The 13371-nt window shown below is 37.8% G+C and overlaps 1 protein-coding gene across 3 annotated transcripts in view; it reads left to right on the forward strand.

The window, feature by feature from the left end:
* The window catches only part of LOC116997064, a 70844-nt gene extending 61159 nt beyond the window's left edge, over positions 1-9685 (forward strand). For 2 of the 3 annotated variants that reach the window (XR_004418062.1, XR_004418065.1), the window contains one exon: positions 1094-2456. Coding sequence is in view for 1 of the 3 variants with exons in the window: in XM_033061298.1 (XP_032917189.1) it covers positions 9563-9655 (93 nt within the window). In the remaining 2 variants the exon portion in view is untranslated. Of the gene's footprint in view, positions 1-1093; positions 2457-9562 lie in introns of those variants that run through there. The other variant, XM_033061298.1, reaches the window with a different exon arrangement.
* The last annotated feature ends 3686 nt before the right edge of the window (positions 9686-13371 follow it).

The following is a 13371-nucleotide window of genomic DNA, read 5'->3' on the forward strand; positions in this document are numbered from 1 at the left end:
CATGAAATCTTGAAAAAAAAGTTTGTAGTTTGATGTTCCAATTCTCTTTAAATTGCACTCTGTGCAACTAAATCTCTATCTTTTATGCACCTAGATCTAATTTTTCAAAAATTCCGTACTGATTAAAGCGTATATATCTGCATTTACTTGCTAAGTTTTCTTGAACATAATTTCAAATTATCTGATTGGGATATTTTATAAGTGAAAACCCCAATACATCAATAAGAAAAATACAACATGTGATGCTTATGATTTTAGTGACTAATACATTCTGTAGTTGTGTTTTACAATGAATTATGCTTCTGACAGTACTTTTCACAAATTGTATTTATTAAGTGGCATGCTCAATATATTTTACAGTCTCACTGACTTTGTATTCATTTAAAATTCAGATAAACTGTATCAGTTACTGCAAACATCTTTAAATAATGGTTGAACAGCTGATAGTAATTTTTTATGGATGAACTGACCATTAATTAGACAGATTCTTCACTCATGGGAGACAGGGCTAGTTAATTTGTAAGAGTAATTATTCTGTCTTTGGACTGGGAGAGTTAATCTCTTTGCTGGTTTTTCAAATGTTATTATACTGTTACCCATCCCAAAAATTAGTGATTAGTATACTGTGTGAAGAAAGAGATCCATACCATTACATATATCTCTGTATAAGAAGAAACATACAGTCTCTCTGAATTAGTCAAATGAGCTAACAAATTACAGTGGATAATTACAGGCATCTAGAGATGTGAGACTGCTAGCAATCAGACACTTGTAATGCTAAGAGAATAATTACATCTTGTGGTTTTGTCTTGGAAAGGATTAAAAGATATCCTACCAATCTGTACTATTTAGAATTATTTTACTGCTTATTAATGATCATCTGGGGAGCAAGGGAAATAAAGTATTTTATTAGTCTTTCAAACAATGTATCAATGAATATGGCAAAGAAATTAAAATATGAAAGTAGAGGGAAATGCAAAGAGGGTTTGTGATAAAAAATGGTGACCTAGAACTTAACCCACCTAGATGGTCAAGGAAGCCAGCTAATACAATATTTTTTTTGGATTTCAGTAACGCTTTTTATCTCTCATAGGATCCTTTGGAACAAAAGTTCCAGCATTCAGCTGGATGAACACATCGTGGGATGGGTGAGCAGCTGGCTCATGGGTTGGGCACAGAGGGTTACAGTGAATGGGGTGACATCAGAGTGATAAACTGTCACTAGAGGGGCTCCACAGAGCTCCATCCTTGGCCCTGATCTCTTTAACATCTTCATAAACAACTTAGACATGGGAATGGAAGGGATACTGAGCAAGTTTGGAGAAGATATAAAACTGTGAGGAGCTGTTGCCTCCCTCAAAGACAGGGAGGCCCTACAGAGAGACCTCGACAAATCAGAGGGCTGAGCAATCACCAACCACGTGGAGTTCAACAGGGCAAAGTGCTGGATTCTGCAACTGAGATGGGGTTACCCTGGATGTATGGATAGACTGGGGATTGAGATGCTGGAAAGCAGTGCAGCAGAAAGGGATGTGGGGATCCTACTTGACTGAAAGCTGAACAAGAATCAGCAGTGACCTGGAAGCCAGGAGGGCTGAGTGCGTGCTGGAATGCTTCAGGCATAACATCACCAACCAAGAGGATGCTGGTAATGTCCCCCAGGAATCAGTCTTGGGTCCAGTTCGATGACTCCAGATTATTCCAGAAGACCCACCACAGAACACAGCTAAGCCCATCAGCCAAGCTGGTGGTGCCTCTAGGAAAATATATTTAAGAATGAGAAGAAAATTCCAAACAGGCAGAGAGAACACAAAGAGTGAGAAACAGCAGAGGGAACACCACAGTCACAGAAAAGAGGAGAAATGGTTTCCCAGTCACCGAACAAGGTATTTAATTTGGAGTCCATGAAGGACCCACATGAGATTAGAGGAAAAGTGTGAGACACAAGGAACAACAGACACAAACCACCGTGCACTGACTGTACACACTCCCAAAGTATTTTCACTGACTCGTTGAAGGGCTGAAGGGATTGAGGCAGACTTTAGCAATTAGGAGAGGGAAGAGATGAAGAGTAAGAAAACTGTCTTTTCCATTTTTTTAATGACTGAAGCAAAAATCAATTAATTTGAAGAACTATTAAAAAAACCTAAAACATTCCTGATATTCTGATGGTAAACCTCACTTTAGGATTATGCCTGAAATATTTGCCAGATTTTTTCTACTTCTGAACTCATGCCACTGAGGGAATTTCTAAAGTTCTTTTGTTTATATTTTTAGAAGATAGTCTCAACTATATTTTCTTCAATGTGTAATAACCTTTTGCTGGGCTTTCTTTGAAACCATCTACTTAACATTGCTGTGTAGTCTTTTTTCAGATTTCTGCTGGCCTAAGATAGAAGATTGATAGTCAGACTGTCCCTCTGGGAAAAGAAAAGAAAAAAAGAGTAATAAACACCTAAAAAGAAGCTTATATATCAAACAGTCTGACATCTACAAAAGCTACTGAGTGTAGTTTTTATGGAGGAATGATTCTGGACTTGAACTGTCACTAGGTACTTCTGGCCCCCTTTAGAAGAATAAGATTAGTTTTGGATTTGATGTCATTACCTGACATACATTTTTTTAAAATTGTGCATATGTAAGTATGACAGATTTTTGTGGCAATATGATTAACAGAAAATGAGTACTTTGAGAAAATTTAAGACATCAAAAATTGACACCTTGTATACCCACCCACAAATAGAAAGGTTTGACAGACTTCTCAATGAAAATTGCATAGCCATAATAAGATATTCAATGAACATTCCTCCTATGGTAATCCTCCATTGCATCATAAAGTTGAATCATTCTTGTAAATATGTGGTACCCATGAAGATATCTTCTTCTGATAAGAAAAAAGAAAAATTAGCAAAAATTGATATCAAACTCTCTGTGAAGTCTGTGAGAATAGGAAAGAAGATGTCTGAGGACAGTTGTTTTTCATTCTAGTAAATACATGCACTAAATACTTGTTTATTTGTATTTGTATGCATTTTAGTTTTGTCTATAAAGAACAAGATTGATGTCATTCCTTCTTTGTCTGCTTTTGGAGAACTGCAAACCTATATCTGTTGTTTTCGAAGTGAACACGCTGCTCTGTACTATATTGATTTTAGACATATTTGTAAAACTAAGTCTTTTTATTAAACTAATTTCAAAAGGAAATCAGCTTTGTTTAGAATGTCTTATCTTTCAGCGGTGTTTATAGGCGTTTTGTTATTTCTAAGTCAAGCAAAAATGTATCTCAGGTGACTGCTAGGATACAGAATACATGGAGCTTGGTTTAGCTCTCTTACCTCATAAATAATTTTTGACTTTGAGCAGTGAATGGGAAAATGTGACACCTTACTCCCTGGGCAAGGATTTGGGTCTTTGATTTGTCTTCTTATTTTCTGTGTAAGAGCTTTTCTAAAGGGCCTATATGAATACTGTTCTCCTTGTAAAGTCTGCCTTAGCTAACTCAGAGCAAAGAACTCTGCAATTTAGTGGTGAATGGCAGCAAAAGTGTCAATGCTCGATTCCTGCACTCTTTCATCTATTTTGGAACATTGCTGGAATGTCCTCTGCCAGCTGAATACACACTTACATATTTATTTAATCAGTGATTCAGATTTCCATTTGTTTAAATCCTCTTAATAGCTCAGTGTAGGAGGTATCCTTATGTCTGTATTCTTCTCTGACTGATAACAGAAAACATTAACTGTGGAATTGTATTTGTGACTGTTCTCTTTAAAGATTTTAGGAGATTATTTTATAATGTAGTTCCTTGAATGAAGACTGCCTTATTACATGGATTGATAGAAAACTGTCTCAAAATATACTATTGACAGACCACTGATCTTTTCAGAGTGAGGAAATTCAGACACCCAGATTCCCTTTCATCTCAAACTTAATGCTTCAATCAACAGCCTGCACTGTGGGACAACTATTAAAGGGAAGAAGAAAGACATATATGAAAAGGAGGGTGTTTCCAACTTTCCTGTTCAATCTGCTACTACATAGTTAAGAATATAAGATTTATGGGGAAGGAATGAGAGGGAAAGTGAGAAAAATTATAAGGAATGATATTATTATATTATTATATTATATATTATTATTATATGAATTATATGATACTGAAAACAAGTGGCTAGAATATTTTGACAGGATGGAAAACTGAGTTTTTCTCTCTGCTGCTAAGATTCTTTTTGAATTTCATTTAATTACCTCTATTGAAAAAATAATACCAGGAAAAGATTTTTTTCACAAAGTTCTGAGTAATATGACTGAATTTTGAAATAATAAAACATAGCTCCATTGTTCTTTTTCTACATATTGTGGATGCTTTCTAATACTTATTTCATATTGATTCAGGAAACCTCTCTCTGTGAGGAATTTGCAGACTTTTTTCTAGATCAACATGTTTTGAACCAGCACATTTTCCTGAATGCTATTTGCTCGTCTGAATTGGTCCTCTGAGATGTCAGCTTTTTATCAACACGTCTAAGTAAAGGGCTCCGAAAAAATTTAATGCCAAACAGAAATAGGGTCCTACCGCTAGCAAAGATGGGTCAAAGAAGATCACTGATCATATGCTACTAAAGAAGCAGTGCCTACATTTCTGTGGATGGATTCAGAATTTGAACAGTATCTAATATTCCAGGTAATAGATAGTCCTGATAGATAGATTTTCTGTTTGAGATGAAGTTGCTAGCTTTATGCCTCTGGCTAAATCCACAGAATGATCATCTTCTGGAAAGTAATTACTGAGATATCATGTGTAGAACAAATTTCTTCATGAGAAGAACAACTTTTTATTAATAGCTCAACTTTCTTACTGAGTGGCCTTTACTCAAGAAAGTGATTGCAGAGAAAGGCTCTACTTTAAGTGAAAATTAGTCTGACCTATCTTGTGCCCATTAGCAAAATAGGTTGTTCTCTTCTAATCAACTCTGTCTTTCACACTGTTAAAGAGAAAACCTTACCGTACAAAACCAAATGAACCCATGATAAAATTTATCCTCACGGTGGAAATATCCATATGTTAATTAAAAAGTTGAAAGAAAAATTACAATTGAAAAATATAACAGACTTTTCTTAAGGCGTGTTGCCTCTTTTCCAGAAGAATGAATAGGAAAAAATACTTCAGTAATACAGGAGTGAAAGGGAGTTATACCACATATGTCACAATATTTTTGGAGGTTCATTTGTAGTTAAAGACAGATATATTCACAAAAGTTGTTAGTACACCATTTAATCTTCACATCAGTTACTTTTCATAAGATCAGTTTAAAACCATGCAAAGAATTTTAAATGCATATGGTTATATTTTTTTTTTCTTACTTCTCCCATGTTATTTTGGCATTAGACTACTTAAAACCACTAGTTGAAAAAGATGAATAGCCTCTTGGATTGTGATATGAGAACAAGGTGCATAAACCACTGTGTTTGAATCTGATGTTGTCTAGACCAAATGTTTAGTTGGTGGGAATCAAGGTATATACATATATGGCACTTTGGATTAAACTGTAACAGAAGGCTGCTCCCATTAGCTACTGTCTATCTGTTGAAATGTGTTAAGTGATTATTTGAAGGTTTTTCAGACTTTTCAGTGCAAAGTAAAAACCTTTAGTGAGGACCCAACAGATGCTTCTATACAAATGGATGTAACATGGGGAAAAAACAAGAGAAGTTAGAGATAACTGCACATCTATAGGGCTATGACCTTATTGGCAGCATGAAGGCATGGTGGGATGATTCCTCAGGAGCAATGCGACACAGTAAAGAAAAAGTCAGGTAAAAGAGACAAGATGCCTGCATGAATAAACACTGTCCTGCATGACATCCTTGTCCCTAAATTGAGGATTTGAGAGATGGAGAGTCAGTGGATAAGGAATTGGGTGGACCCAAAAAAGCTACAGTCAATGACTTGATGTCCAAGTGGAGACTAACAATGAGTGGCATTCCTCAGGTGTCAGTATTGGGTGTTACACTGTTTGATACCTTTCTTGGTGACGTGGAGAGCAGAACTGTGTGAAACCTCAGCAAGTTTGCCAATGACACCAGGCTGTGTGGTGTAGGTGACACACAGGAGGGAAGGGATTCAATCCTGAGGGACCTTGACAGGCTAGAAGTGTGGCTTTGTGTGATCCTAATGAAGTTCAACAAGGCCAACGGTAAAGTCCTGCACTTGGATCAGGACAATCCTAGTGCAGAATGGGGAGAGAATTAAAGAAATGTGACCAGCAGGTAAAGGCAGGTGATTGTCCCCTGTACTCTGCTCTCATGAGATTCCATCTGTAGTGCTGCATCCAACTCTGGGTTCGCCAACATGAGAAGGACAGGAATACGCTGGAGCAAGTCCAGAGGAGGGCTGTGAAGATGATCAGAAGGCTGGAGCATCTCTCCTATGAAGACAGGTTGTTCATCCTGGAGAAGAGAAGGCTCTGGGGAAACCTTACAGCAACCTTCCAGTAAATAAAGGGTACCTACAGGAAGATTGGAGAGACACTTATGACAAGGGCATGTAGTGATAGGACAAGGGGGAATGGCTTTAAATTGAAAGAGGATGGGCTTAAATTAAATGTTAGGAGGAAATTCTTTGCTGTGAGGGTGGTGAGGCACTGGAACATGTTGCCCAGAGAAGTTGTGGATGCCCAATTCCAGAAGACCTGGAAGACCAGGCTGCGTCGAGCAACCTGGTATCCTTGCCCATTTCAGGAGTACTAGAATTAGATAATATTTAAGGTCCCTTCCTACAAAAACTATTCTATGATTCCAAGATTCTGTGATCTAACAGAAAATACAATCAGAGTATTTTTTAAATAAAGAAACATTGAAACAGACTAAATATGTGTGAAATTAAGAATAATATACTGAGTATATGAATCTGACCAGTCTCAGAAGTTTAGCTGTCTTTACCTTGTTTTTTGTTTCCAGACATGAATATCAGTGCATTTGAGGATTCTACATATGAGTGAAGAAACGATAGCAGAACAGGTCACCACAATAAACAATTTGAAATTGATCAATAGATCCCACTTAACAGCATTACTGAGAGAGTGAAAGGAAATAAATAATATAAGATATAATTCCTTATGCATTTATCAATATTGCAAAATCCACTTCTTCCAGAAAAGTTATCAAAAGGTTTATGATACCTTCATTTTGATTTTGGCAAATAATATGCATGTAAGATGGAGGAGGACAGTATGCCTTTACTGAAGTATATTAAAGTGTTTCCTTTCAAATCATGTAGAAAATAAGGATTCTGTTATATAATATAAAAGAATAAATTAAAATCTGGTTCTAGGATTCTCTTTAAAAGAGAGGGAAAAATAGATTTGTGAATGTGGATAATTTATGATATTTCTCAAAATTATAAATACAGTAATTTCACGACTATAAGGTGCACCTTTTAGACTAAAATTTTGGTCCAAACCCGGAAGTGCGCCTTATAGTCTGGTGCGCCTTATATAATGTACAAAGTTGTGAAATTTGCAAACCCAGAAGTGTGAGCTGCGAGCCAAGTTGGGAACTGCGGGAACCATGGCCGCCGGGTGGGGGGACGCTGGGACGCGGCATGGTTGCCGGCTGGGGGGATGCAGCATGGCCGCCGGCCGGGGAGAAGCGGGGGGAAGCGGCGCAGTTGCCAGCCGCAGAGAAGCAGTGAGAAGCAGCGCTGCTGTGGGGAAGCGGGGAGAAGTGGTAGCACCACAGGGAAGCGGCGAGAAGCGGCGCAGCCGCCGACTGCGGAGAAGCGGTGACAAGTGGTCCAGCTGCTGACCGAGGGGAAGCAGCGAGAAGTGGTGAGAAGCGCTGCCATTGTGGGAAAGCGGCGACAAGCGCTGTTGACACTGACCTGGGGGAAGCCGGGACGCAGTGCGTCCGCGTGGTGGGAGCCGGGAGCTGTGAGCCATGCCAGCCGGCATCGGGGGTGGGCGGGAGTGCCAGCGCCTGCTGCACGGGGAGGGTGCCTGGGACTGCGTTTACAGGCTACACCGGTCTTTGAAAATGTTTGCAAATTGAGCACCTGCCAGTAATTCGTTACTTTGTTGGGCACCACGTGATTCCTCTCTGCAAAAAAAAAGTGTGCCTTATAGACCAGTGCGCCTTATATGATCTACAAAGTTGTGAAATTTGCCGACTCCCGGTGGGGTGCGCCTTATAGTCCGGTGCGCCTTATGGTCGTGAAATTACTGTATATTTGGAGCTTACTTGTAAGGGGAAAAAGGAAAAAAGCATCTAGAAAACCTCCAAGTACATCAAGAGACACTTTTTTTTTCTTTTTTCAGCTGAAAATATGTGCATTATATTTTATTTGTCTCAGTAAGTACAGAATAAGGAAAGAAAAATCAGACATTGATGGACCGAGTTTGTGTGGAATTAAAAATTACCTAGTTTTGGCCTCAGGAGCTTCATATTTCAAACAAAGATTTGAATTTGAATGTTGAGGATGAAAAGGTTATGTCAGACAGAATTGTTAGGAGGCAGTTTTCCTAGTTAGGCTTAGAACACAGGAATGTGTGAATGTCTGTAGTAGGTGTGAGAGATGTCCATGTCCTCATAAATGTACCATTTCAGCACTGACTGTATATTTATCTAGGGCAGAATAAGAGCACAGCCAACATACGATGTTTCATCCTAATTCTTACCCATGCTCTATCTCTTTTCAGCTCTGAACTTTCTAATTCAGATACTTTTCTTTGTAGCTTGTAGTGAATCTCTAGCATGTGGTCAGGTCTTGACACTTTCAGACTTAGTAAGTTTTTGATCTTTTCTGTATCCCGTGGCAAATTCATCTTCTTGCATTGAAGTTGATGAAGAAATGAATTTTTTTAAAACCTGACTGTTAATACCTTACTGATACATTCTAAACATTTTTTTTCTTTAAGGTAGAGTGAATAAGCTCCATCCACTCTGTTTTATCTACCATTTTCTGATTGTTGAGATTTCATGCTGGCAAGAAAATGAGTTACATAGTCAGTCCTTATACTGTAACCCATTGAATATAATTTTTGTAATTCCTAGTAAAGGGTCACACGATTTTGAAAGAAGTGACAGCAGTGTGTCAGGGAGCTAGCTTCAGCTCATTTTGGAATTTTTTTAGCAACTGGCCACTCAACACACCCATTGTAACTTCAGTTCCTTGAATTCCTGGTATGGTAGAAGTCTTACATTCGACATAGTCATTGCATAAAACCCATTAATTTTGTTAGTGTCCTAGGATAGTAAAGACCATTGACTACCTAGGGTCTGGGAAAGCATCAGACATAAGGATTCATCATAGGACTGGCAGGACACAATCCTCAGCATCCAGTGCCTATCCTATCAGATAGGGAGAGGACAGGAAAGCCCTGATGCTCTGGGCATAAAACCCAGGGTTTGATAGTTGAGGAAACAGGGTGTCCTCTGTGGAAGGAGTGTATGGACTGTCCAGTGCTGTTCACAGTGGATTCCAGACAGCTCTAGATGGAAGGAAGCAGTCCATGACACCCCAAAACTTCAAACCCCTAACAGGGGATCACCCGTCTCTTCTTTTCAGGCATGTTTGAGGAAGGATGGCAGCTGCTGGAGGCAGGACGTGCAAGAAGGACCCAGGAGACACACAAAATGTGACAGAATGGAAAGTATGTGAAGAGGAGTATTTGGAGAAAGGGGAGAAAGAAGGAGGAAAATAAGTGGAAAGAGAAATGTTTGTGAGCATGTAAAGAGATGAACCCCTGAAAGAAAGTGCTTTGTGATGGACAAGGGACACCCCTGACGGATTGCATCCTTTGTGCTACCTGGGGCAGGGACACCTCTGAAATGACTGTGGCCCAGAGGTAACCCATGCCAGAGAAGTGAAACAGTATGAAACAAGAACTATCTGCAGAAAGAAATTTCTGTGTTCTGTTCCCTATCTTTCGCACTACCTGTTTCCTTATCAAAAGGATTTGGAGGGGCCAAGTGTAGTGCATGGTGAAAACAAGAGTAATTGAGAAAAAGGTGAAATGTTGGGCTGAAGCTGAGTCTGGACATGAGGGAGGGAATGCAATTCCCCAAATGTTTAATTACTCACTACCTTAACAAATAATTAAAAACTGATACAATTTTAAATACATTTATTTAAATGAAATTTAATGAGCTGAGATTTTTAATCTTGCTACAGCCAGCTGTAGTGACCAGAACCAGAAACAGTTTGATATCCTTAGAGGTGTATGGTGGCAGGGAGGGATGACGCAGTGTTGAGACATCATCCAGGATATGGGACAGAATAGTCCCAATGAGGGTAACTGGTGTCAGACAAAGACCTGGAACGGCTGGACAGGGCAGGGGAATGGAGGAAAAACCAAGGGCAGGCTGGTACATCAGTGTGCAGATTGGACATGTCTTAGGTGGCAAGCCAGTGGTGGAGTTGTCAGTTTGTCAATCCTTTACCAAGTGAGGGGAAACTTACTGAAACCAATGAGAAGCAGAGGACTTTTATTAGAAAACACAGAAAATAATCCCTAAATGGATGTCAACACTGAAGAAGAAAAAGAGATATGCCCTTCAGGATGTCAGTGATTTCCTGTTATTACAACCCTTCTCTGCTTGAGGAAGACTGGTGACACAGACCTTAGGACCTAGATGGACTTTATAGGGATGAGCATGAAGGGAGGGGGGAGGAGATGTTTTAATTTTTTTTATACAGCAACAAAACGTGCTATGACTAATGAGGTTTTCTATATGTATTTGGACAATGATTGCTGGTGTAATTATTGCTTACTTTAGCCTGATTATATTGCTCAGTTTTTATAAACAAAAATTCTTGGCTATATGTATTTGTATTTAAATATTTATGATGCATTTTCTTTTACTCACACAAAGAGTTTGATCTTTGGGATATTTTTGCTATACTTTTGATCTTGTTTCTGTCTTCTTTTCCATTGTTACTTTACTCTTCTTGAGGAGATTGAAACAGAATTTTACATAGTACTGAAAATGCAGAAAAATATTGGGTTTGTACATGGAAATGTACACTTTCTTATACAGATGTTTTTCTTTTTTTTTCACTGTCTTCTAATATCCTGATTTGCTTTTATGGCCACTCCTGAATATCAAGCTGATGATTTTGGTGATAACAGCTTTTGTAACCCCTAACCATGCTTCTGAGGTGTTGATTGTCAGCTCAGAGCTGATCATTTTTTATGAGAAGTTGGATCGGTTCATTAAATTTTTTATTAGAATTATAAAGACAATTATTATTACCCTTAATCTTATCTTTATTCTTATTGAAGTTCATCTGCCATTTTAGTAGCTAGTTTCTGCTAGTTCCTAGTTCCTTCTACAATTACTTGCTTACTATCTAGAATAAAATTCTGTCATCAGCAAACTTTGTCACTTTGTCACATTTGCTAAACTGTATATCAATATTTTCACAAGTCATGCCAGTGTAACTCATCCTCAATTACTCAGTGATTGGTGGTCACCAGTAGCTGACCTCTTTTTCCTGTGAGAACTGACTTTTCCTACCTTAATTTCCTATCCTTCTCTAAATAATTTAACATTGCAAACGTCTTTTACGTCATTGCTGATCAGTTTCTTTCAAAGTATTTGGAAAGAACCTTTTCAAACCTTTGGAAATCCAGGAAGATTTTATCTATTAGATTACCTTTATCTTATGGGATATTTGAGAAAGCAATTTGATTTTCAGTGATGTTTGCAAAAAGCAACAAGGCAGTCATGAAATTTTCTGATGACAGAAAATTGGAAGTTAATACCAATACAGAAGTGGTTCAGAATATCTGATAGAATTAGATGATCTGAGAAATGGGTTGAAATATGGGTTATCATCCATTTATATATTAAAAAAATTCTGCTAGAAAATTGGACTTTTCTTCTTTGATAGATCCAAAGTCAAATAAATTAACATTCTGAGCAATTACAGAATGACTACAGTATTAAGGGCAGAATGGGAAGAGGTGAGGGGTGGGACATACCACAGGCTCCATCAAAAAATTATTTCTGTTACAGAAAAGGAAATACCAATAACATTTTACAAGGTATTGCTAAAATCCTATATTGAATCTTTTATATAGTTCAGGACATAATTTTTTTTTAAGGTGAGGTGACCAGAAGGATGAAAACTTTATTTTATTGAAGGCAACTTATGGAGCACAGAAAGGAGAGGATATGTTTTGCCTTCCAGAAATAAACACCAGAGAAGGATGATTTAAGATAAAATACGCTTGCACAAGTTAAGATAAAATACGCTTGCACAAGAGAAAACAGGTATAAACTTTCTGTGATGAAATGTTGCTTAAATGTTTCAGAGAAATTTCTCAACCTGAGGGAAATTAATATTGAAAATACTGTGAATGGGATTATTTCATGAAGTCTTTTGTGATAGCAGGGCACAAAGTCTATTACAAAAAAGTAATGTCTGCAGCTGAAAGATATCTGTGACCTTTGAGCGAATGAGTTAAGTAGAACTATATTCTATTTGCTTGCTTCTTCCTCCCACTCCCTCCCTTATTTTTTGTCTTCTTTCTCATAAAGGTTTACATATATTTGCTTAAGGGCATAATTTTGATTCAATGAAGCATAATGATATAGAAACCTGGGGTGGTCCATATTGCGATTGAGCTTTGGAGGTTTTTTTTGAACTCTGAAATCATAGTTTACTGAGTTGCCCTAAAGTGACAGGAGACAATGAGAAAGGAATTCAGCCCACTGACATGTGGAGATAACTATCTAGCAGTGGAGAACATTCCCTATGTGTTAATTCATTCTTATCATTAAGATGATCAGAATTGAATTAGGCTATGGAAAATATTGAAAACTGAAATATTAAAGAAAGAGGGAATACAAATATATTCATAATTGGATGGAGAGCATAAAACCCACCAGGAATAACATAAGAAACGTTTAAATAAAACTGGGGAAGTAAGAATATTGTTGATCAGAAAAAAAGTATTTTCTTTTAGTTGCTCGTGAGTATAGTTATACTGTACTTGCAGAGAAATTTAATTTAGGTTAGGTTCTATAAAAGTTACCAATTATAATGTAGTCATCATAATGTTAAAATCTTCAACTTTTTCCAGACTTTACTTTACTTCAGTCTTTGCAAGCAGTTTACCGTATTTGCATGTTTATGGAGTTTAGTTACACATTGCTGAGAATACCACTTAGAAGTCACTCTCAAATCTGAGATTTTGTGTGATCAAAGAGCCTAGATGGAATTTGACACAAAGTGGCACCTTGCCACTTACAAAATATACAGAGGAGAGAAGGAAGATTAGTCATATGAAGAAGTAACAGGGAAAGAGCATTTGATCTTGTACTCTCTGCCATAAGTGTAGGAAAAAAAAAGTGAACCAAAGAGTGACT

Source organism: Catharus ustulatus, chromosome 5 (assembly GCF_009819885.2).
Source record: "Catharus ustulatus isolate bCatUst1 chromosome 5, bCatUst1.pri.v2, whole genome shotgun sequence".
NCBI classification, from domain to species: Eukaryota; Metazoa; Chordata; class Aves; order Passeriformes; family Turdidae; genus Catharus; species Catharus ustulatus.